The sequence below is a fragment of the Ornithodoros turicata genome, chromosome 1 (assembly GCF_037126465.1).
Source record: "Ornithodoros turicata isolate Travis chromosome 1, ASM3712646v1, whole genome shotgun sequence".
NCBI lineage: Eukaryota > Metazoa > Arthropoda > Arachnida > Ixodida > Argasidae > Ornithodoros > Ornithodoros turicata.
In genome coordinates, this window is record NC_088201.1 from 48,477,841 (window position 1) to 48,504,656 (window position 26,816).

At 43.4% G+C, this 26,816-nt stretch overlaps 1 protein-coding gene across 5 annotated transcripts in view; it reads left to right on the top strand.

Moving 5' to 3' along the window:
* Positions 1-1,326: 1,326 nt before the first annotated feature.
* Positions 1,327-26,816, top strand: part of LOC135378196 (eukaryotic translation initiation factor 4E-binding protein Mextli-like) — a 55,459-nt gene continuing 29,969 nt past the window's right edge. Inside the window, exons 1-5 of one of the 5 annotated variants that reach the window (XM_064611136.1) lie at positions 1,327-1,462; positions 5,313-5,457; positions 9,902-10,042; positions 24,591-24,757; positions 25,005-25,138. In XM_064611136.1, coding sequence (XP_064467206.1) covers positions 5,322-5,457; positions 9,902-10,042; positions 24,591-24,757; positions 25,005-25,138 — 578 coding nt within the window. In that variant the 5' untranslated portion in view covers positions 1,327-1,462; positions 5,313-5,321. Of the gene's footprint in view, positions 1,463-1,639; positions 2,117-4,179; positions 4,320-5,312; positions 5,458-9,901; positions 10,043-24,590; positions 24,758-25,004; positions 25,139-26,816 lie in introns of those variants that run through there. The other 4 variants (XM_064611140.1, XM_064611139.1, XM_064611137.1 and 1 more) reach the window with 4 other exon arrangements.

Consider the following 26,816-nt stretch of genomic DNA (forward strand, 5'->3'; position numbering starts at 1 on the left):
CAACTACGATTAGGGAGTGACTTTTTCGGGTTAAATGCCATTCTCAGATTCGAGGGGTAAAAATCGGGCGCTATTTTTAAATCTGTAATTCGGGGAGAAATCGGGCGATAATTGTGCCTTCGGGTGTTTTTGTTTCTCCTCTTGTCTATGAAGTCCTTTCCTAATCTCACTTTTTTTGTTCTTTCGTTGTTGTTTTTTGCGAGATCGTGACCTTCCAGCGGTAATCCCCCGAAGGCATAGACAGTGTTGACACACATGGGTGTATTGCTGACACACGTGGCGACCTTTGTTTATCTTCAGTGGAAACGTCACTTGAGGATTTCATAGTCACTGGAATTCGGAGAGGAATCTGTTTTTTTTCGGGTTAAACCCGATTCTGCCCTGTTATTTCCCCCTCCTGAACTGACCTCCGGCCAATTCGGGTTAAACCCGAAAACGTCACTCCCTAACTATGATCATGAGCAGCCAATACAAGTACAAGGGAGTTTTCTTAACAGCTCTCACGGTGTAGCGGTTAGGAATGCCGTGACAAGAAGGTGACGTAGGTTCGAATCCTGGCACCGTCTGTGCTGTCTAAGGTTTGCCCTGGGTTTTCCAGCAGACTTCCAAACGAATATCAACACAGTTCCCCTTGATGTCGACCAAGTCCGCATACTAACCCCCCTGTCCCCCACTGCTTCCTACTACCCTCACTCCATCTGTCTGTCTGTACACAGCTCTGAGCAGTTGCTTCGCGGCGCTGACACAGGATATAGAAAAAACACAACTTCACAGCACGCAGCTAGCCAACCATCGTCCCAATGGCATGGTTTTCTGACATGATTTGTTGAAGACAGGAGGCAGACATCTTTTCGGTGACACTTATGGAGTTTTGTTGATTGTCACAAAAAAAGGCACACGTATGGTGCTTTCTACAAATCGAGAGTAATAAAGGGATCACTTTGCGATGTTTTGCGATGTACAAGGGTGTGCACTTAAAGTCTGTTTTTTGTTGTTCCTCTACCAACCAATGACAGCGTCCAGGGTGTTCCTCCCCCCACCCAAGAAGAAGAAAGCAAAAACGTTGGGTTTCTCAAAACTTCTATTACTTTCCTCTCTCCCCTCTTTCGCCACTGTTTGCCACGCTACGCACTCCGCCCCCATCCCCTACCCCACACGCACACATACACACACAAAAGCCTTCATAAATAATGAATAAATAATGACTGACATAAATAAATTACCGACGCATTGTTGTGGTACAATTGTGGTATCTGCGCAACATTTTCTATTTCAAGAAGCGAGCATATCACCGAAATGGCCATAGAATTAATATATGCCATGTGGCCTGTCTCCTGTCTCTCGGTCAGCTTTCGTCTACCACTCAGCAACCCTGTGCAGCATTTTCTTCGCTTTCGTTTTAGTCGTTCGTAGCCTTGCACATCCAGCACCATCCAGCACTAGCAGGAGTACAGAAGCCTAGGTACGTACAGACGGTATTGTGTAACTCGTAATGTTATCATGCTGTCATTTCTTATCACACGACGTGATATACGTCTAAGCAACGTGTGCTCTAGCGCAGGTAGCAGAGCTCCCTCCTACGTTGGATGATAAATCTCTGGGGGTGCTTGCGCTTTCTCATGCACATGATAAACCTTCATGTTTTTGGGCAGAATATTCAGCAGATATGTTGGTAGCTTGGTAATTCCGGGTGGCAATTTTTGTCAAGAACGCTTTACTATTGTATTCGTGTTTTTTCCTCCAGTGCACATGTGAAACTTGCAGATGTATTAAGCGGTGTTGTGTTTAGTCGATGGACACAAACAAATCCCCCATGCCTTCTTAGAACGCTGCGATTTAATTTTGCGGTTCGGAAACAACCATGAAATTGGAGTTCACGGTTGTCAGCTAAAGTATGGCCCAGTTTTCACTTCCTCCAACGCCGTCCATCAACCTCTTCGTGAATCATTAGTTTCAGTCCATTTTGACGTGACACCATTTCATTTTATTTATTGAAACGCACGTTTGCCAGCGTCAACTAGGAAGGAGTGAGCAAAGGACGAAGGCCAGCTTTAGCACAATTGAAGCAGGCTTTCTGGAATTCAGACAGAGTTTTCAATAAGTGCCGAATTTTAATGTAGGTATACGCTTGAGAACTGCTATTTGGTTGTGTTTATTCTATATACCACACACACGGCGACGTCACTCTCAAAATAGGGAGGCTAACATTATCAAGAGACACGTTACAGACATATGTTTGGGAACCCTAGCAAAATAGTGTCTAGGTACACGGTTTGATCCCCCAAAACTGCTAGCAATGCACCGCTGCGAAAATCTGAAAACCGAGCAGCTACGGGTGTCACTGTCATCCCCCTGGTATTAAAGTATTGCTCAGATCTCCAATCGTCTCTGCTCGTATTCTTTTCTGCTCTAAATTCATTGTTTTCTACAAGCTTCTTTGCCTGCTGCTGTGAGTTTGCATTATGAGCTTGCATTATGAGCCCTGGTTTTGGTCCCATCAAACTGGCTCGCCTTCCTTCTCACATATTTACGCTCCTTGTACATTTTGTAAAACACTATATGTGCCTCTGTGGAATGGTGCGAGGTGTGCCTTTCGTGATTGGAACAGTCTGCTCCTGCTTGTCGCGCCCTGTCTATAGAGCTTTGTGAAATCAGCTTTTAAAAATATTATCACAAGAACAGCGTGCGCTGGAGTAATGCTTTACATATTAAATATTTCAACAGCAATACTACAAACAGCGCATTAAACACATGTGGTTAGAGGCGGTTTGTCAATACCTTTAAGTATCTGTTTATAATTGATAATAGTTGTACTTCTTCATTTTGTGGGTTAATCCTTGTTTGTACCTTTTTGCAACTGTATGACCTGGTCGAGTCATAATACGTATGTTGCGCCATAGATGTGCAAGGTTGGTGATGAACCACTCCTACCTGTTGAAAATATAATAGGCTTTCTCCGAGATGCAAAATTTCTCTACGCTGTTTAACTCTGCGCTGACACGCTTTGAGGTCGTAGGAACAGGCTGGTAGGCCCTCGCCCAGGTGCACCCCGAAGTCCTTAGGACAGAGGAGGATTGGCGACTCCCTTGCCGGGGGTGCATCTGGAATCCCCCTTCGGGTAGAGGACCCAGTGATCCCCTCGCCTGGTGTACCTCCGAAGTTTCACAATGTGAAACAGAGGAATATTTGGTGACTCCCTCGCCTGGAGGTACCCAAAGTTCCGCACCTCAGTAAAAGTGGTATCATTACCTATGACAAAATAACCCAGACAATGGCTTGAAAATTGACCGTACGTTGCTCACTACATAATTACGTGAGGTGAACGCACACCCAGTGATACAACGTTATGGGCAATGAATCAAACCAGCTAGCCTTCAATAAACCAGCGTAATTAGTACGGCGCAGCATGATCCCAGATATCTTTGCGCCAGAAAATCTCAAATCAAATCAAATCAAAACCATAGATGTGCAAGCGCTGATAAGCCAATCAAACACACGGGATAACATTTTTTGATAATTTTCTATTTCGCTTCTACAACACGGTAGCATCTGCAAGAAATTGCAATAAAACCTGAGACAATTGACAATCAAACTACAAAATGGGAAGTCAGCTGGGACCTGTCTTGTATTCTTTCAGCGTGAGGCAATGTGTAATTGCTGCTACATTCACCGTGTAGTTATTTCATTTATTTACTTCAAAGATCCTCGAGGAGGGTTTTGCATAAAGGTGGAGAGTTGCAACGCAAAGATACACATAGGTTACATGGGACTAAAGATAGCATGCACGCAACAATTGCAGGTGGAGGCGGAAGAAATGCGAGACAATTACCCAATGCAAGACCCAATTTAATTACCATGAAATAGACCGTTGCACTGGGATATAAATGCATGTGGATGTAACTGTAAATGGGTATAGATATAAATTTGTTCTGAGACAACAGGAGCGAGTACTAATATAATAAAATTTGTGAAAGAGAACAACAGGGTGTACAGCAGGAGCAAGTACTTGTTATAATAAGGTTTATGAAAGAAGGCAAGTCTAATATGCAGTGGAGTAAGGGAGAGCTGCACTTTGATGGCAGAGATGCTGGGAAAAGTGCTCAAATCTCGAGAAATAAACCACGCGTCTCTGCCGGGCACCGTGTCGAACTTATCAGTTGGATGAGTTTCAGAAGCATTCCAGATTACGGACGCATGTTCCCGTGTCCCTGTTGCGATCCGATTAATGTTGTGTAGGCGAGAGACTCGATTTCTAAGGAAGGGAGGTGCAGGTTGCACCTAATGAAGCCTATGGATATATTCGCTCGAGTTATAATGAGGTATTATGCAGTCAGTGTGATCTCCACCGTGTTCAACAGGATGTGCAACCCTGAATCTCTAATTCTTTCCCTGCACATTTGTACAGTGCTGATCAAATGTTCACAGAACACGCTGCATCGCATTCCTTCCTGTGAGTGATACACTAGCAGCGAATGGCACCATATGGATTTGCAAACACGTGACTGGGTTACCTAGGCATGTTTTTAAGCCAGTACGGTCCCATTCAGTGCTTAGGTGTCACTCTGAGGAAGGAATGCGCTGGAGCGTGTTCCGTAAGCTTTTGTTCAGCACTGTACATGTTTGTGTGAATTAGGGACCGTTTCTCACTGCTGTCAGTGGCTAGTCAGTGCAGTTCTAAATGGTGTGTTATAATAGTAATGGTTTTATTTAGTTCCCAAGGACAGCCCGTGGTCTTTGTTGTGTTGGCGCACTATCTGAGGTGTATATACAGAGAAATCGTATACAATACTCAGTATAAAATTAGGTACGATGCGAGACAATAGAGCAACAGAACAAAAAGGTAATCTAAACGACAGCCAATAAAATTCGAGGCACAGGAAAATACAAAATTAAAGAAGAGAGGAACTTGTAGACCATGTCAGGACAAAAAAACAGTACAAAACAGCAGTGGACATTTGGACATGGGTATCCAAAAGAGCAAAACACAGGCACAGTGAAATACGATAATTAGAGTACACAGATTACTTTATGCCGTGGAGGGATTATATGTATAACGAGGAGGGAATATTTTAAGGGTTTTTTAAGGGAAAGTTCTTAAGTGTATAATCAGTAATTTTTAGAATTTCTTCAGGGTACTAGACACTTTTTTCTTTAATACTGTCAATTTCATCATTATTTTCTGTAGATTTTTCAATCAGTTGTGTCTTCTGGTTTAACCATATTCGTTAAATTCATTGTACAGAGTGTTCATTTCATCACAATTGCTTATAACGTTGCGATGTACATAAAGAAATGATTCTTTTATTCTCAAGGTCACAATCATGTCGTCGAAGTCTGTAAAGGCTGTCCGGAAGCTCGAACGACCTCGACCGTTACGGCTTGGGTCAGAGCAAGACAAAGCTCCTATCGCACTGTTGAGTCCCGCAGATGGTGTGCTACACCTGAATGACTCGTCAGGTATGCATAATTGGAAACTGTGAAGTTCATTAGTTATATGAATGGTTGGGACACCTCATGCAAGTGCATCTTTGTTCTAGAAGCTATAAAATTGGGCAGGTTCGTTTCACACGATTATAATGTCCATAAAGAGTGGATGAAACATTGCATGAATAGTGCATATTTTGGTTGATGTTTGAAATGCAGTTTGCCATGTTTGAGCAGTGATGTGGTTGCTGCGCCAAACCGCACCATGGGGCCAATTCTGCTACATCCTGCTACATTTTCGCAAAATATGAGGGATCTGTGCCAAGCCTGTGCCAGACATCTTATTTGAACAGTTTCGCTTCTGTTTTGCATGCGCTAAGCCGGTATTCTGCTGTTAGGAAACCCTTTCCTGAATGTGTTGTTTGAAGGACGAAACTGCTTATGAGTTTGCCGCCTGCCTGTTGCGGCCCAGCAGTAGTAAAGCGATAGAGGTAAGATCTCCCCCCACCGGAAGGATTAGACAGGATGGAAGATGCGGGTCTGATCACTGTTGTCTTTCTTTCATTTTTTAAACAGTTGTCGTGTTTCCGCGTTGTATTGCCGTAAGTTCTCACAGGTGTCATATGACGTCAACAACGCGAAATATTGTGGGAACGCTCGTAAATTATGGTTCATGTTGCGGATGAGAAACCTGAAACAAACATTGCACACGTTCAGCCTATGTGATTGTAGCACTATGTGGAAGCACAGTGGACAAATTGAGCGCAGAAATAACTAAAAAGATGCGATTGTGTAAAGAGCATGAAATACTTTCCAACCAGTAAGCTAGCTTTGCCATTTTCTTTAACTGTTTCATTTATACTTTGCTCTGTAACTAGAGTAGTATTAGGAATACCAGACTAATGAGGAACTCCTCGCAGTAATCTATATTCAATTATGTATTATACTCCACTCGAAATGTTGGAATTTTCGCACCGCTCTGTCGCAGTTTGCGAATTGTTGAAAATCCTGGTCTAGATTTGGTCGCTACACGTAAGCTACTGTAAGAGTCGTTGATTTCGCGGGGAACGTATTTTCGTGTTTTGGTGGAGACTATTCTCGAACTTAGATTCACAAAAAAATGCAAGCTCATGTTTCTCGATGACGTCCGTAGATCTACTTTGTGGGTACTTAAATTCGCAAATTTTTGGCGCTCATGAAAGCGTGAAAAATCATTTTGCGCGAAAAAGAAAGAAAAGAAATTTAGAAGTACTTCAGCTGATTGCAGCACATGACAATCGTTACAAGGAGTTGGCCTTCGGCTTTGGTGACCTCACTCTTTTGAAATTATATAAAAAAATAGTGTATATGACTGTACATGATGATGCTGCATATCTGCTCCAAAACTCATTTTTTCGTGCTCCAGAAGGTGCTCCAAAATGGCTTGGGCCAATCACATCACTGCAACTGTGTTGTGCAGCAGGAGCGTAAACTTTACTACCTCTAAAATTTTAAGTGGGGAGCAGCAGGTGGAGGACTGAAACCTGTGAGCTCTTTTGAGGTGAATGGGGTGTGGGAACATTAGGGCAAAAAGTTTGTGCATGGATAGCAACAGTTGATGATGATGATGATGATGATTGGGGTATTTTGTCGCAATGGGTGGTACTCTGCTCCATGGCTAAAAAAATGTGATATATTACGTTAAAAGTAATGGTAGAGTCAGGATTTTGTACCTCAGCTTTGTATGTGTGGATTGTACAAATCTGAACGTAATTTGTTATCTCCTCTTTTAAAATTTGTCTGTCAGCTGAATTATAGATTGTAGCTTAGAGAGTAACTGATCAGCTTTAGAGCACATGATGTCATTCTGCATGACTGAAGTTTCCTCCACCTTTTATACTAACATGCAGAGACATGCTTGTGCGACTTTCTTAGTTTGAAGTGGTTTATGGTCATTGTTATTGTTGCTTGAAAGTAGGAATCGCGCAAAAATTTGTGGATTGGTTCCTAACAGAGTGCATGCTTATTTTGAGAATCAGATTCTACACCATACATAATGCAAGGGTGCTGCAGTACCTACAAAGCGATTAACATGTAAATGCCCAGTTGGGGTCGCCGCTGGACAGTAATTGTTCTGAGGCTGGAACATAGACACAACACAGCTGTTGCCTGCTTTTTCAATGTCTCTCACCCTTCAGTTGATCACAGCTGAACATTCCTTAGGCACTGACGCAACATCCTCCTCTAGCAATCTGCTACGATTATTCAATTCCAGGACACTCTATGAGCCCTAGCTCCCTGTTTGTTGTACATGGGCTTCTTTTTTGAGACCTTTTACATAACCTTCCACTGCAAATTTAGATTGGGTTCAGGTCAAGGGACCGGGACTTGTTGAGCGACCTGATGTGAAGCGAGCCAATTCTGCGCAACTTTTATTTATGAACATTATCTTAGGAAGATATCTGAGTCAGTATATAGGTGTTTCACAAAAAATGAACCAAAGTTTTAAAAAAAGGTTAATCGCTCACCAATAAAGCAAACTGCATAGTGTTACCAGTGGTGTGAGGATACTGGAACAATTTTTTGTTTTGTTTTGTTTTGTTTTTGTTTTGTTTTTGTAATTAATTAATTAAGTGAAATTGATTAGTCAGTTTTTTAATTATAAGAATTAGAGCCAAAATGTCAATGAGAACTGTGACTAGTCCTTGTTCGATAACACAACGCTCGAGAGTGCTGTGATCTGCCGCTCCTCGTGAGTCTGCGACAGGTCTTGCGTCAGGGTCGTTTCACACCAAACGTCCGGGGGCATCGCTCGACCCCTCCAGATCTTCATGAAAAAAATTGTGCGGACCCTTTATTATGTATATAACATCGTTCAGAAATTATGAAGACAATTATTAACCGTCTCAAGTTTACAGCCCTCTCAATTTCCACTAAATGCTGCAAACCCTATTTTACGTGCGATTTTTTTCTGGAGCTTCCACGAAACTCTGAAGCTTTCTGTAAACTGTGAGCTCTGTTCAAAGAACAAGTTCGTGCAACCTAGACATGCAAATTCACATTGCTTATCATTACAATAGTTTTTCTGAGATGTGACTATGGTTAAGTTCACGTGGTAGCCAATGCATGTACCAAGCTGCGTGCAAAAAAATGACGTCTCAGCTGTAACAGTTTAGAGTGAAAAAATGAAGAAAGTAAATTTTGCCAAAAATGCCTAAATTCGTGCCAAAAAATCGCACTGTGGAGGCCGAGTGTGGAAAATTCCTGACAGTGCAGATGGTTAGTACAACACTTCTGCTCAAACATATGGAAAAATCTCGTGGATTATATTTTTTAAACGCGAGAAATTAATTGTTACATTGCTCACAGTGCGCATGCTCACGGCGCCCGTGCTGTGACCCTTGCGTTTGCTCAAGTGAAGGAATACAGTCACACTGCATTTTCTTCTATTTATATTGCACTTAAGAGTTGAAAATGGTGATCAATCACAGCTTTACAACATTACCACAAACCTGCTAGACATGCTGTAACACAGTATATACAAGCTTGTCTTCGGAAAAGCCCATATGTCTGATGCGGACGCTTGAGTTTGACAAAGTTGTCGATCTACCTTGCACCGGGGATGGTTATGGCCTTTTCATATGTGTAGGACAGCCTATCCAAAACCTTGTACAGCATCCGGCTTTTCCAAAACCTGGAAAAATATATATGCTGGTAAGCAACGTGCCTGTGTGCTCCACACACGTTAGGCACCGGCAAAAGCTGGCACGTGAGCATGGTCGAAGACCACGACGAATAGGGTGAACGAAAATACTCCAGAAGGTGTATTCGAACAGGGCGAACACATAGCACACGTGTACTATGCTGCAGGAGAAGGAAAAAAATATGGGACGGTTACAACTCTTGTAACACGAAGTTCAGCGCCAGCTGTGCGTGTGGTTTAATGAGGTCCCTGGGGGTCCCAGACGCCCCTGGGATGTTTGGTGTGGAATGACCCCCCCCCCCCCTCCCAACCTTTTCTTTTTTTTTCATTACCTCGAAAGTTACTCTTTGATGCCAAAAAAGGGTCCGTCAGAGGTACAAAATAGCAATCGACGGGTTTCGTGTCATTGTATCACCGCTATAGCTTTGATGATGAACATATTGAGATTTTGGCTCTAATCCTTATAGTTAAAAACTGACTAATTAATTTTACTTAATCAATCAATTACAAAACTAAAATAGTTCGAGTATCCTCACACCACTGGTAACACTTTGCAGTCAGTCTTTTTGGTGTGCGATGAACCATTTTAAAATGACTATGGCTTATTTTTCGTGAGACACCCTGTAGGTAGGTACTTGAGGAAAGCTTCTTAAAGGACTGGCCTTATAAAATGTTATTACAGCAATTGAGGAATGTGTTAGTTTTGTTGCATGTTTTTTGTTCTCAATGGTCTTGCTGATGTCATATTGCTTTTACGAAAATGGGTTCCACAACCCTTATTTATTTATTTTTCAGATGAGCAGGTTCTAGGCGAGCTGGAAAACTTGCACGTATCTGTAAATAATGGAAACTACAACAGTGCACTGCTGTCACAAATTGCGCTGGTGTGCAATTTACTGAAGGCCAAAGGTTCTGGAATTGAGAACAGCTTTCCAGGTACTTGTTTCTTCTGTAAACCTAGCTAAACCGTTAATTGGAGATACATGTTTTGTGCATGGTTTCTGTACGCATCTATCCTCGTAAAGGTTTGTGAACGTGTAAAAACTGCCAACACGCAGAAATGTACAAACTCCTCCTGCTTGATGCTCTGCAGCGCTCTACCTTGTTGCTGCGTGGCTTTCTCGTTGGCTTTGATAGTGTGGTTGACGACTGGGTGGCCCTATCCGTGACTGTCACTTCACTAACTTGCTAATACTTGCAACGTTAAAGGAGTACAGGGGGCCATCAAAAAAAAATTTTCAGATTAAGACTTCTGATGAAAGTGTGTGTCATTTTACCGAATCGCGCAAAAGATTTTGATGTGTGCAATTTGTTTCACAGAAAAAATGTCACATAAACATTGCTCCGCGCGTTCACCTTTAACTCGCCACTCCGGGTGTAACAAGGAGGAGAAGGCATGATGCCACGTCACCGATGACGTTTCAGGGGCAAATCGTTCCGGTTCACTGGCCAGTGGGGGTCAGTGTCCTGTCCCTTTCCTGACATAAACCAGTTTTACCAGTTCTTCCGGAGAATTGGGGATAGAAGGAGCGGCTGAATCGTGACCAAGCCAGGAGCAGTGCTTTTTCAGAACCCCTAACAGCCAAGTAGCAGGCAACATTCCTCTGCACCAATCAGCGAGCGTAGCCCCTATAGTGTCGGCACGAGGTCCCGGTTAGATAGCAGGCTGGTACTGCTCCCCACTGCCGTTACGCATGGTCGCTTTTTGCGGCATACTTTAAGTTCAGTTTTTGCGATAATTACGACGCTGTGGTGTGAATGACTTCCCATGGTGCTTCTTACTGACCTAGTTAACAGCTTTATAGGAAGAAAACAGGGTGTTAAAAATGATTTCTGCGCTACTTTAAAACGTTGCCTAAGTACATGCATATATATAGGACCAATCTATGAAACAGCAGATATTTCACATTTGTGTGATCACCTTCCGCTTAAAATAGGGCTTAAAATGGACACAAAATCGTAACAAAGGTTGGGATATATCTATAATCTTTCAGCTGTTAGGAACGTGTGTGTGAAGTATCTTCCTCCACAACTGTGCAGATATTATTTCGATGAATTTATTACGAAGTGGGCATGCCATCTCGGAGAAGCGAGAGGTTACTGAAAGGAACACAGGGCTCATGTTACCGGGCGGCCTTTCACGGCAGTGCTTCTTTTATCCTCCTCGTATTTTTCTAAGGAAACGTTTTTCTAAAGCATATTTGTTCCTATCCCATTGGCATCGACACCATAATGGTCACGTTAAATGCAGCAACAGATCTCGCTACATGACGTAAACAAAAATGCTGAAACAGACACTGAAGATTTTTGCTTAACTTCAATTTATACGAGCTTTCGCGTGGAGGACCACGCTTCCTCAGATACAAAGTAATGTGGTGACACGCGTAAGTATATATACTATAAACGCATACACACGACTAAACACAACGTTGTACAAAGAGGGGAGAGGAGATATGGTGCCACATGTCTGTGTACTATGAATTGCTGGGCACGTGGATACTAAGTGCTGACCTCAAACAGTTGAAGAAGAGTAAAGGATATTATTGGTGAACGAAGTATGAAAGCGTGCCAACCTGGTTTCGCAGAAAGAGGGGTCCAGGAGTGTGGGAAACGAGTGGCCAAGAATAGACAAAAGGGAAGGTTACGGACTACGTAACTGAGGGCCAGACTAAAGCGAAGATTCAAGAATGGTACACAAATAAATATAGATATAGAACTCTTAAATTTACATAAGTTGGTATAACGAGCCAGGACTAAGATTCAGACCATTTGGTGTTAGGCACTTGAATTGGGAAATTAAGTAGGACTCTCTATGCTTACGTTTGATGTCGGTGCGGAACCCCGATTCTAGCAATATAAATTTCAGACCAGTTTCAAAATTGTGATTAGGTTGATTGAAATGAATTCCGACGGGAGTTTGGCGGGCATTTAGGATATCAAATTTATGGCCGTCAAATCTTTTGCTCATTGCGTTAGAAGTTTCACCCATGTTTTGTGAATTGCACTTGCAGCAGAATATCAGGTAACAAATATTGGGTGGATTACAATGAAGCGAATGCCGAATTTTCAAATCGAAGTCACCCGATGTGGTACGGGCAATGATGGACAGCGTTATAAATTTACAGATCTGGCACCGTGTACCACCACAGGGATAGCAACTCGGCGAGCGCTTTATCATGCATGATGACGTGAGGACGTCACGCAAGTTTTTAGATCTATGGAAAGCTACTATTGGGAGAGTCGGAAAATTTTTTTTAATTGCTCATCAGCATGTAGGATATTGAGATGGCGTCTAAGAACGGAATTGGTACTAAAAAATGATTTATGATATGTGGTGGATAAAATTACGGTACTTCAGTGCTTAAGTCTTCTTTGCGTTTCGGGGTGAATAAGGACTGGATAAGGAAGGGATGGGTAATTTCCTGTTTCACGAAATCAGCCTGATCTGAGCAGATTCATTTCGGGCGCAAGAACTGACCATATGGTATACTCCTTTTCTGGTGATTAGTATGGTCGCTTTCATAGTGGAGGTATTGGCGCTTGTCCGGTGGTTTCTTGTACAGTTCAGTGGTCAGCCTACCGGATTTACATGACGCTGTCACATCAAGGAAGTTGATGGATGACCTTGAATAGTTACAGGTAAATTAAATTTTGCTGTGCAGAGAATTGAAGTAATCAAAAAATGACTGCAGAGATGCCTCATCACCAGACCAGAGGACAAAAATGTTGTCGATGAACCTGAGATACATAAGTGGCTTAAGGGGGAAAGAATTAAGGGCTGAGGTTTCAAAGTGACCCACGAATAAATTGGCATAATTAGGTGAGACCCGAGAGGCCCATGGCAGCGCCATGAATTTGGACAAAGTGTTGATCGTTGAATACGAAGTTATTACAGCAAAGACCTAGCTCTAAAAGGGGAATGACAGTGGGCATGGGAAGAATATCGGAATGGTGAGTTTTAAGGAAGCATTCAACAGCAGAGAGACCTTCATCAATAGCCATCAGTCACTCAACTGCCTGTCAACTTCTGCGATGTAGTCCGATGTATTGAGAACCACTATACCGCCACACTTGTCCGCTGGCCTGATTATAATGTCGTTACGGGCTTTATGATTTCGTAGGGCTACATTTTCACGATTTTCACCTTGTGAACGGCCTTGATGTAATTATCAATGAGGGGGCAAGTTCCGGAGGAGTCCGGCGTGCAGCTAGAAGGGTTTCTGAAGGGCGCAACATCTGAGCTAGGTTTATTGTGAAAGAAGGTTTTCAGGCGCAATCTCCTACCTAAGTTGTGCAGATCGACAGAACACCAAGTTCAGCCTGCTCGAGGGTCACATCAGAAAGATTAAAGACAGTGTTATGGTCAGCTTCCGTGGAAGAGAGTTCAGAATTTATCGCATCACAAATGCCATGCACTAAAATGGGAGATAAGATAAGCTTATCGTGTTTCGATTTTTTTGCTTTTACTTGGTGTATTTTCTTCAGCTTATTGGTGTTGAATTCAGAAAGATTAAGCACTTTGTGATGAGAGAGTTGGGTCACAAGCTGTTTGAGTTGGTTATCAATATCTTTCGTGACTTAAGAACTTTCTTGTCTTAGAATTTAAATTAGTTGGAGCGACGCATTATTGAGAGCAGTAGCCCATTTCGTAGAGCTCAAGGGGGAATGGAACTTAAAAAAACAGCGTGATAGACAGTGACAGTCTTTTGGGAATTATACATTGAGATGTGCAATCTGTATAAAAACTAAAATTAGACAGGAATCTAGCTTTCCAGCCAAAAGGAGTGACGGAAAATATTGGTATCGTTCTAAAATTCGCATCAAAAGAAATCAACAAAATACAATATTGAAGAAAGAATATAGGCAACTATTGTTCATTTTTCTTTCCTCTGAGTAGAAGAGGTCCGTTGTAACGCTTTTGCGTCCTCGTTTTTGGCCCGCGAATCGTGCGGACTTGATGACGGCAGTGCCTCTGTCAGTGTGCAGTGACGAAATGTCGCTTCGGGAAATAGAAGCTGATGTTATCAGGCAGAGCTGGAAGCGCGTTAGGAAAGCATCGACAAACTTTTCCAGCCTATTAGTGCTTAGTAAAGTTTATTTTGAAGCAAAATTCGTTTTTTCGGACTGCTAGATTATTCAGACTTTAACGCGATTCCTGCCGAGTCCGTAAAATCGGACGGCAACTGTAAATTTTTTATAATTCGCCTGAGGAAGGGGCAGCATCCCTCCCGCTTGCACTTTAGTGGTGCCAGTGGAGATTGATTTTTTATCTTGGAGGCCAACCTTTAAAAAATTAAGACTCTTAAATGTTGCCTTCAGCCCAGGAACAAAAAGGATATCTTAAAGATGGCTCTCACGTTCACAATTTCAGCAACACAACTTACACAGGCAAGACCTACACACTCCAGCAAAGAAGCTAAAGGACATTAATGACAAAGCTGAGGCTGCACGCTGATTTGCTTGTTTCACAAGTGACCTGTTGATGTTCAGAAACAGTTACAGCCTCATTTATGTTACATGCGTCTGCCTGACACCGATTTTCGAAGTCTGGATAATTACCCCAGTAAGTGTAGCCTCAGCTGAAGAACAGGAAACACTACCATGTAATATTAAAGAATAGGGGCTTCCCGCAGAAGAATTCCATGTGTCTCGTGTGATAGTTCATGCCAGAAAAATTACACTAAAGCCATTGACTAGAAATTGCTAACTTTTAGTGCAGAGGCACATATTGATATTGTAAATTTTGCATGACTATAAGATATTCGATTCGCTATTAGGCATCCCCCCCCCCCCCCCCCCCCCCAAAATTGGATTACATATTCGATTCAACTCCAGATATTCGAATTTGCACACCCCTACTAATTTTGGTTCCACTGGATTGTTTCCTTTACCGCCATGCTGATACTTGTCCACCGATAGTGTGCAAGTGTCGATGGCTTCATATGCCAAAAATCTCTTTTACTTTCCCTCCACTCAGTAGGTGCATTCTTTTCAAAAAGAACAGGGCAACCCCATTTTTTCTGTTTCCCCGATATGAGGAAAAAGTTCTTGAACGGTGCAGCCACCCCGTAGCATGAAAAGAATGCAAGAGAGCAGACAGTGTCTGCTGTCTCACATTCTTTTCACGCCATCGCGTTGATGCAATCAGCGAAATATGTTGTACTGTTGTTTCGATGAGATATGGTTGGCTATTCCACAATTGTAATAGAGTTGTATCACTCAGATTCTGATGATAGCGAACTGTTCATTGTTGCAGCAGCGACCAACGTTGTCACACGATATGACCGGATGTGGACCCTGTTATACTACGAAAATATGTATATCTACATACATCCATTGGCGTATACGTGTTCTCCATTGTTCGCGATTGGCCTTCCGTCCTTGTCCAGGTTCTGGACGAAGACGTGTGAAAAATTTCTGACATAAGACATAACGTTGATCGTCTGCCTAAATTTGTCGTCTGCTTCTTGCCTCGCCCCATTGCTCTTCCTCTTAAGGCGGAGCAAGGGTTTGGAACAAAGGTGGTGCACTTCGCACCATGAAAAGAATGCGAAAGTGCAAAGAAGCAGCTTGCACTTCTGAAAAGAATGCAGAGGTGCTGCCTGTTTGTGCCGGGGGCTGGGGGAGCAAGTAAAAAAAATGCACCTACTAATTATCATTCTAGGGGATAGTCCATAATGCTTGTCTTTTCCTTCACATTTTTTCTTTTGTCTACACCAAACTTTTCTTTCATAGTCAGTTCTAACACAACAAACTCCAACTTGTTATGTACAGCACCAGCATTCATAGTACCAACTCTTGTTCTCTTTTACCTTCCAAAATTCTTGTTCTGTTGAGGCTATTGACTCTTAAGCTAATACTGTGTTCCTCCCACATTCGGATATGCACAGCCTCCATGAAAACTTTCAGCTGACCTCTAGTGCTCTTTCAACCTCTGAAAGAAACTGCATTTGTTGAAATACAGTAAACCCCCGATAACTCGAAGTCGTAAAAACCGGAAAAAATTTCGAGATAAGCGGGGTTTCGAGTTAAGCGAACAGCGAAAATTACGTTGCCACGATGTTACTACAATGCGCTACGTTATGAAACGTAAAAAAAAAAGTGTTCCTACAGTAATAGGGCTCGTAAACAATTCCGAAGCCATTTATTTTTTAACATCATCTGACACTGAATAACTCCGTAATAGCAATCTGCTTGGCATTTGCGTCTGTGAACAAGAAAGCATCTTCAAGCACTTCAATGCAACGCATGAGACGCTCCTCCCGGCACGTCACTACCGCGGGCGCTCTCGACGATTTCTGTATCACTCAGTTCACCGCTACTGGAACATCGCCGTCGTAAAGTGCATTGTCCTCGATGCTCAAGTCCTCTCTCTCCCCAAAACATGCGTGGCGCATCACGTCGTTGCACAATTCATCACAGCCACTGAACTAGTCTGCTGGCTCCGGTACGGCGATGGAAGACCAGAAACCCGCATGAATGAAACAGTTCATGCTATTGGCTTGATGAACTTGCTACCAGGCCTTTGATAAATGCCACCTTCCGCTCCAAAGACAGGGACTTTCATGCGCGTTGTTCAGCCATCATGGCGGCGCGAAGAACAAAGAACAAAACGAAGAGAAGCTCGGACGAATGCAGAGGAGGAGGAGGAGGAGTGACGTTGGGTGGAAAGGGTAGTGCTAGTGCTGTCTGCCTGCCACAGCTAGCGGCGCGTGAGGAGTGAGTCACTAGGACTGAAAGGCTTTGACCTTGACCTAGCCTCGGGGACCGAAGAATGCACGTTATCAGCCGTAGGCATAGGTCGGCGAATTCATTCATGATGGCCTTCGCCGACTTCATTCACCATCACCTCATAGAGAATGATGTGATGTTGAATGAAGGGCATGATGTGATGTGATGTGAAGTTGAAGTTGAATGAGCGGCATGATGTGAAGTGAAGTTGAATGAAGGGCTATGACGTGATGTGATGTTGAAGTTGAATGAAGTCCGCGTGATGGGTTTTGAAGTTGAAGTCCGCGTGATGGGTTTTGAAGTTGAAGTCCGCGTGATGGGATTTGAAGTTGAAGTCCGCGTGATGGGTTTTGAAGTTGAAGTCCGCGTGATGGGTTTTGAAGTTGAAGTCCGCGTGATGGGTTTTGAAGTTGAAGTCCGCGTGATGGGTTTTGAAGTTGAAGACAGTGTGGTGTGATTTGAAGTTGAAGTCAGCGGGATTGGTTTTGAAGTTGAAATCAGCGTGTGTGGGTTTGGAAGTCAGCGGGATGGGTTTTGAAGCTGAAGTCTGCGCGATAGATTTTGAAGATGACGGATAGGTTTCGAAGTCCTCATAATAGGTTTTGAAGCCGACAATGTTTAGTCGATGTCTGACCTTCACGTGTCGTGACAGTTACTTGTGCGAACGCGTGCGGAGTGAATGGCAAATGTGTATTGGAGTGCACCGAGCGAACATAAACGCTTCGCGTTTCGTGTCTGGTGTGGGCGTATGGGCGTGACACTGCAGATGCCTGGCAGACTTCCTCCCCCCCTCCCCTTGTTGTGTACGGTCGCAGGGAGGGAAAGTGTTTGGAACGCGTTACTCTCTGGCGTAGTGGGGCGCGGAGGGCAATTGTATGTTGCGAATGTGAGCGGTAGATTAGATCGAGATGCGATTTGGCGTTCTGCTGTCGCGCGGTCTGCACGTTGCGGTTGTTCTGTTTGACTCTTTTGCTCACCTACAGCTATAATGTGCGTATATATGTATATTGGATGGGTTTGGATTTGAGCCTCCGCCTTCGGTCGCGTACGCGCGTTTTACTAGGCCACAGTCGATTGCTGTCGTGCTGATGAAGTGTGTTTTATTAGGCTTATTTTGTGTCTTCTTAGATTGCTTATTATTCCTTTGTGTGATTGGGATCCAAATAGGACAAGATCGGGCTGGCATTGTTTTTGTGGACGTCTTTTGTTTTAAATGTAATACACAGAGGTCACTATAGGTCTCTTATTTATCTGAGGTGCATAGGTCATGTTTTGGGGAATTATGTGTTCGGCATGCATGTACCATCCATCGGACACAAGTGTTCCATCAGAGCACGCAGCTGATATTTCTTAGATATTCATCGCCAATAAAGTACATTTAAGCAGAGGCGGGAAGTTAATTATCACCCAAAAGTTGCTAGTTACGAGTTACGTCATTAAGCTAAATGCGTAATGAAGTTACAACCTTCAAGTTATAAAAATGAAATTAACTGAGAAATGAAAGTTCTTGCTACTATGCCGAAATTAAGTTGGGAGCGGAGTTCCGAATATACCTTGTCAATTGGGCACAAAGTGAGAATTGGAATTCCAAGTTCTGTGAGTTCCCATTTTCCGCGCACATTTCATAGAACCTTGCCAGTGGCCTTATCACCTTCCCCGTAACAAAATGCACTCCAAACGAACGCTCTGGTGCGACCTAACTCTGAAGAACGTCGGAATAGCGTTTGCGTACATCCAGTACATCGCGCTGCAACAAGGCGGAGCAGACAGGCTGCTGGCGCCGCGCACGTGCAAGAGGCGGGGTCACTGTCGTCGGATTTTTCAGCAGCAAAATAAAAAGAAAGGAGCCCGCGTTGTGCGTTCTGCCTGCTTGGACGAGAAGCGAAATAGAAATTTCTAACTTTGCTCATGATACTTTTGCGAAGTTACCTCAAAAAGTGACTAACACTACACTCAAGTGATTATGGTGAGAGGTTGTTTCAAATATCAAATAAAAACAGGTAAGAGTGGGAATTGTTGTAAACTGTGTCGACACATATTTATTTAGAGATTGTGAGGAAGGAAAAGAAACTGTTTCACGGACAGTAAGTTGGTGGTCTTCCGAGCTCCTTGCAGTCTTCACTTCAATTTCCGCCTCACATTCTGTATGTATTACATGTGTCCAAACGCCTCGGTCGTTAAGAATTCCCTTAGTGTTCGTCCGTATATACCCTCCTCGGAGGAAGAAGAATACAATGGGTTACACTTCTCCGAGGAGAGATTCTCAGTTTTTGGTGTCAGTGATTTATCGAGACCATGATACATCCCTGTGACACCCCCTGCAAAAAGGGGGGCTTGCCGTTTCAGCTGTAATGACATGTCGGTAATTATACGTGTAAAGCTGTTATCACGTAGCTGTAATAATGACCACGCCCCCTGCTTGGGATTCCGGATAAACCACTGCAGTGGTGTATTGCCTGAAAGTAAAAACATATGTCCAGCGAAGGTGATTACAGGTCGCTGAATTCGTTCATGACGACTATTTCCAGTGTCAGTAAGCATCATGTCACAAGAACTCATGTAATACTGAGTGGCTGGCCACGATGTATTCCGATGCAGAAGCTAATAGCCGAAGATACCCCCGCGTCACGAGTGAAAAATGGCACGGCGGAAAAGCCGGGCGTATGAAGCCACATGATCGTGCAATGTACCGGCAGACACGGCGATCGTACAAAGTCCTATGAACGTTCAATGTTCCGGCAGGCAAGGATGTCGTACGAAGCCACATGAACCTGCAATGTGCTATGCGCTCACTTAGCTGTCAACAACGGGCGCAACATTGTGCAACAACCCTACCGCATAAGCAACATACCTCCCGCCGCCGTTCACATGCGACAGCGGAGGTCAAACGCTGCATCCCTCCCTTTCCTCCTTTCTTGGTGCACCCTGCTTCCAAGCCCAACCCAAAGCAAGGCGACCGCACCCTCCAAACAGCATACCCCTCCTCCGCTTACGCTTTCGCCCCCACTACCAGGAAATCCACGCTAACAGGGGCAAGGAGGACGCCAACGTCGTAATCCTCCAGCAGCGAGCAGCCGGGCACACCAACGTAGGCCTTCGTTAGTATTCAACTTCAAAACCCAATCAGCGGTCACCCTAAGCCACATGAACGTGCAATGTGCTATGCGCTAACTTATTTGTCAACAACGCAAGCAATACACCTTCCGCTGTTCGCATGCGACAGCGGAGGACGTGGCATCCCTCCCTTTCCTCCTTCATTGGTAAAACCTGCTTCCAAGTCCAACCGAGTGCAGGCTGACCGCGCCCTCCAAACAGCATACCCCTCCTTCGTTTACGCTTTTGCTGCCACTACCAGGAAACCCACGCAAACACAGGCGAGCAGGACGCTAGCGTCGTAATCCTGCAGCCGGGCACACCCCACGTAGGCCTTTGTTGGAGTTCAACTTCAAAAACCCCATCACCGACTTCAGCACCCATCATAGGAATTCAACTTCAAAACCCCATCACAAACTTCAACTTCAAAATCCATCACTGACTTCAGAACCCATCATAGGAATTCAACTTCAAAACCGCGATGGGATCTGAAGTTGAATTCTGATGATGGGTTCTGAAGTTGAATGATGGGTTATGATGTGATGGATTCTGAAGTTGAAGTTGAATGATGTGATGTGACGTGATGGGTTCTGAAGTTGAATGATGGGTTATGATGTGATGAATTCTGAAGTTGAAGTTGAATGATGGGTTATGAAGTGATGAATTCTGAGGTTGAAGTTGAGTTACGGGCTCGTGATGTGATGGTTTATGACCGTGATGTGATGTGATGGGCTTTGCGGAAAACTGACCATGATGTGATGTTGAATGAATTCTTAGCAAAATGCCGACCTATGGCCGTAGGTACGCTGACCTACTGGTGATGGGATTTCGAGGTATCCGTACTCGGGCAAAAAAAGGCTTCGACTTAAAAGGGCCCAAATATATAGGAAGCATTGGGACATGGATCGGGACGCAAAAAATATTCGAGATAAGCGAGTTCGAGTTAACTGGGGTTTACTGTAGTGTTAATTATTTTGAGGTAATATGGTGGATGACATAGGTAGCATTCGAATAGTTGCAGTAAACATCTGCATTGATTTTTAACAGTGCAGTTGGAATCATCGTACCTTTTGAATGCCTGGGCACTTTGCATTGGCATACATATCTGACATTTTTTGCTCGTATCTGCCATTGTTTTAAAATAAGGGGCAAAAAAATTGTTTTATTTCAGGTGCGGTTAGATAGCGTAAAACTGGGCAATATCAAGTGGCGAACCAGATTTTGAGTGGGAGATATACAGAGCTTCTCACATTTAAGATGAACATGAGATGTCAAGCTGCTGTGCTGAACGTGCATTGCTTAGCTTTCCTCAGGGCCCATATTGGTGGCTCAATTTGCATTTTGGCAAGTTCATTTTCGGGTTGTATCCAGGTGACGATGATGCAAATCGGGAGGTAAAAACAGGTTTTACAAGATTTAACCATGCCACACAAAGCTCTACGAATGCATAATCTCTGAAGCTCACATAAGTGTTTTGTTTCTGTATGCATTCGGCCGAGATGACTGGGGTTTCATCAGTTCAAAAGGGGGGCCCACCTTACTCTCTACTACAGGAAAAACACAAACACACACACTCTCTCTTCCTCTTGAGCACCCAGTAAACACTAACAGCCAAATTCATGAGCAAGCCTTGACTGCAACGAATGGAGGAAAGTGACGCTCTTCTACTCAAGGAGCCCATGGGTTTCATGAACCCATTTCTGGGTTTCCTGCACTAAGGCGCTCCTCGTGAAACTGTCCTCGAATCAAGCTGTAGTCTCGTCCCCAGCTGTCTTTTGGGATCCCTTGGAAACCTTGATTTTCGTGCTTAAAGCACACTTATGACGCGAAAAATTAATATATTTTTTTTATTTTTAATATTTAATGGTTTTATAAACTTCTAAAAGAAATGTGCTTTGTGCATGTGTATGACTTTTGTAATTTTCTGTTTGCATTCATGTGATCAGCTATTCTAGCTAACCCTGTGAAACACCATTTGTATTTCGACCAACGTGCATTACACATACAAACAGAAAGGACTGCAAGTGTTTGAAGAAGGGTGCAGGTGTTTCGAACCGGCAGATAGGCTTTCTAGTTTTCCGCAACTACAACCACAACGGCAGCAGCTCGTTCAGTACAAGCATGGTAACCTCATCTCATGTGACAGAAGGTGTCACTGCTTGTCACTGTATGTTATAATATGTAGCGTGATTGCTGTTTGTTAGCGGGTTGCTGCATTTACCCAATGCCACGAGGGTAGCTATAAACAAACAAAAAAGTTTTACGGCAACATCCTGAGAGTTTCAGACGCTCGAAAGAATCGGGGAGGCACCGCGAGCATGTCATACGAACTTTTATGGCCCTCATTCGCACTCTGCCTAAACAGCGGAGCCCTTTATCCCCTCCAACAAACGGAATCTGCACTATTGAGGGATCTCCCAATAACCCTAAAAAAAAGGGGGAGGGATGCGACAGAAGTCAGAACTCTTACAACTGTTTTGAGACAAAAGGTGCATGTTTTGTCAGACTACAAAAAAAGGAAAAAGAAGAAAAAAACATGAATGAAAGATTTGTTGAGCTGTTTTGGTTATAGCTAGAGCAGGGTCCAGCTTGATACAGTATAAAGATTACAGAGAAACCGAAACGTTGAGCAGACAGATCAGATGTTTATTCTTTTTACATGTCCAACACATGTACAGCTTCTTTTTTGCACCACTTTTTGCACGAAAACATCCTTCAAACATACTTTATTTGTGCTAAGCACCATGACAGCAGCAAAATTTACTACACCTTGTCCTGTAAAGTGTGCTTGCTAGAAAGCGTGGGATTTTTTCCACAACATGACACACTGTCAGCTGTGACTCATTCACAAGGTCTCCCGCGACAGTCCGACAAGTCCTAGCGCCATAAAATCCCACGTCGACGGGCAGCTGTAGTGCAGGAGGTAGCGGCAGGGCAATCAAGTAGGCGGGGCTAAAGCGTAATTTTCACTAATTTTTTTCCGACTATTTCTGTTGCGATACTGTGCATAGTTTTTGTTGGGTCTGTGGTTATTCGTGGAGGACTTCATATTTCTGTAAAAAAAAAAAGTGAGGTTTGCTTGGCAATTTTTAAAGTTCAGTTGAAAAAAATTAATTTCCCATAATTGAAGACTGTCCAGAGCCTTCCTCAATGGTGGCAAAAGTTTTCAGAAGGTAATTGCTGAAAGTCCCACAATCCTCCAGTGAGTACGTCGCCAGTTAAAATGTTTCACCACCTTAGGTGAAACACCCTGTGTACAGGGTGTCCACCGTAACTATAGAAGTAATTCTTAAAATGAGAGAAATCACTTTTTCCGAGCTTTAAGCAATGGTGATGTACTCTATGCCAACAGGCCCACTATAAGAGGGCACAGGCAAACTTCTGTGTCGAATTAACTTAATTAACTTTTGTTAAATAACTTTTTAATTATCAAAGAGAGGAGACTGACCCAATGAGAACATCGAATCCCTTGGGGTCAGTGGTAACATTACCATTTTTAAAGCAAAAATTGAAACAGTTATAGCGTGAGAAAAGGCGATCTGGTGGTCATTTTTCTACGATCAAGTAGAAGTGCTCCCTTTTCCTACCCCTCTGTACAAGCGGTAGGAAAAATGCCGTCACAGCGGGGGCAGATTGCATGGGGACAGATTGCTGCGACAGCGCCCCCTGCCCCCACATACAGAGGAAAGGAAAGTGTGATAGGAGTGTTTCTACTTGTGCTTCGAGAAATGATCACCAGATCGCCTTATTTCCAGGCCATTTCCTTGCACTATAACTGTCTTGATTTTGGTCCTGAAAATGGTAATGTTACCAGTGACCCCAAGGGATTCGATGTTCTCCATAGATAAGTCATCTATCTTTGATAATGTAAAAGTTAATTAACAAAAGTTAATTAATAAATCTACACAGAGGCTTGCCTGTGCCCTCTTAAGGTGGGTCTTTAGGCGAAGAGTACATCGCCATTGGGTAAAATTAGAAAATAGCGATTCTATTTTTAAAAATTACATCTATAATTATGATGGACACCCTGTATATACCTGCTTTACTTACAACATAATTGATGGATGCCATTGGTGGGGAACATAAGTTGTCCAACTGTTCTTTTTTTTTTTTCTCAATCTTTTATCAGAATATTTGCAGAGGTGGTTGTTAATCTACTGTTTGTAGTTACGTGACTGGTTTTTAAGTCTTGCCATCAAACTCCAAGTTGTGGTTGAGCACTAACTTGAGCCAGCTGGACAGATTACGTGGGTTGTAGGAATTTGAGTATTTTGTGGCGGCCCTTCCTGCATGAGTAATTTCTGTTTGAGTGATGTATAGATGTATTGCCTAGCATTACAAGGTAGTAATAGTAGCAGTGCACGTTGAGTTTTGGAATAGTGTCTTTGACATAAGAGAAATTTTGTGCATTGGTCTGACGCGGTACAAACACCTTTTCTCCCCCAAATCAAATTGTGAACTAGGCAGATTTTACGTGCTTTCTAAGTTACGTTTGTTGTAATCCCGCACCTTGTGAGAGTGATTACAGGGTTTATTTATGTAAGACAAGAGGGAGCTGTCGTGGTCTGAACTATGTAGTATTATTGAAGACATATGCCGAGTATACCTCATCGTATTGCAGCAGCCATGTCAGTGGTCTGTTACCCTTTGGCATTTTCAGACCAACTAGATTGCTACTTTGTGACCCTGCGCAACGCCTGTCGCGATGAGCGCTTACCACCTCAGGGACGCCTCAGGCTTCTTGAAGTTATTGAGCTTCGCTCCATGGGCTGGAAAACCAATGAAAATCTTAATGACTACTACAGAAGAAAGATTCAAGAAATGGAGGTAAGCACAGAGAGGCATTGTGCATCCTGGTGTCTAAATTGTGTACCCAGGTACTTAAGAAATGCTTTACAGCTTAGTGCTTGGGAGCTTCCTGGGCATGGGGTAGTCTGTTCACTGTTGTGTTCAAGGATTGTGTATTCCTTGTTAGTTTCTCTGTCAATGGGGGTGTTTTACATTACAAATACCTACCTACTTAGTTGCCTCACCCGTTGTATTATCAACAGTGAACACATTCTGTTTTTTCCAGAACTATGAATACAATCCATTATGCAACTCATCGTCAGTACACCAGATGCCTGTAGTACCATCTGCCTCTCCGCCACTATCCTTGCAACCCACCGAGGTTATAAAAAGCTCTGGAAAATTTGGAAAGCCTGCAAAGTACGTTGAGTAACTAACATTTAGTGCAATATATATTTTAGATTGCTATGCTGTATTTGAATTGTGTCTGCCAATTGATCCCAGTGATGTGCTTGACTGATGATGCAAGGTGAACTTGGTGTGAAGGCATAAATTGCTTAGACACGCCGTCTTCTGCTAGGGATATTCGAGTGCATATCTGCCAGTACTCCAAAACTTTGAAGCCAGTGTGATATTTCAGAAGATGATACAACACTGTATCAAAAATGCACACTCTGTACTGTATGGCATGACTTATTTTTTAGGAAAACTAGATGTGACAATTCAAAACTTGTAGAGTTTGTTATGTTGCCTTGCCTGTGATGATATCATCGTAGAATGGGTGTGGAGGCCATTAACACAAACCAGTATTGGTGTTCGTCCAGCCATAGCCAGGTCCAGCCTGATCTCCTGTTCTAGTAAGCTGGATATAATACACTCTGCCATTCCTAGAGTGAGTGGCAATGAAAAGCTGTCTGTTTCCTTACGCCTGTAATTGGTAGGATTTGGATATTTGATGTAAATGCCTGTGCGTCACCAAACGTCACCATGGGTCTGTAGTTCATTACAGCGACACACCTACTTTCGTTACTGGTCAGATTGAGCACGTCATATTCCATGAGCCACAAAATGCAACCTTTCATTCATCCGGTGGACATTTGACAGTCCTTGTTCCATGTCTACAGAATGCAAGTTCTGCAAAACCATGCTTTATGGTAAACACAACTTTCCCTTTCAACACATCGGATCAGACAGCATAGGATTTTATTGTCTGTAGCCTTGGCCATAGCAGTGCAGCCTAGTCATGTGGTTTCATGCCCAGTGTTTATGGCTTTCTGAGCACAACTGCTGAGAATATTCTAGGCTTTCAGAATATCGCTATCAAACTATCAAAATAAAACCATCACAACTGAGTTTGTCCTTTCTGCCTCTTTTGGCACACTTGCATACCCATGATTGGAACTCAAGGACTGACAGTTAAGCCAAAAGCAGGTAGTCGTAGTAAAATTCTGTAGATGTAGAAAATGCTGCTCATTATGTTTTAACTAAATATCTGAGTTGTTGTGCCATGCATTGTACCATACCATGCATGGGCGTGAGTCTCATGCAAATCTTACGCAGGTGCCTGGGACCCTATTCTCGTCAAAGTAATCGAACTCGATTACTTTGTGTCTCTCCTGTCATTGGTTGTTATGTGAAGAAGACATGAAGAACAGAGGTGAATGCCACGCGCCCGCAACCAATAGTCAAGCACTTGATCCTGCATTCTTCGTGCTTTACGTACTTTATCACGAAGATTGTAGGATCAAGAGCTGGACTACTGGTTAAGGGCTCTTGACATTCATCTCTGTTCCACACGCCTTCTTCCCATAACGACCAGTGACATGCAAGTCACAAAGTAATCAAGGTCGACGAGAATAGGGCCCCCGCTGTCATGTATGTCTCATAGTCTTAAACCAAGCTATCCACGCCTAATGTAGCACCAGCAGCATGGCCGAGCGGGTTAAGGTGTCCCGCTCGTTAGTGGTAGCCAAGGTCATGCTGAAGACTGTGAGGTGGTGGGTTTGAATCCTACCACCGCCTGTGCTGTAAGAGGTTTTCCCTGCATTTCCCGAAGACTTTCCAGACTAATGTCGGCACAGTTATCCCTGAAATCGGC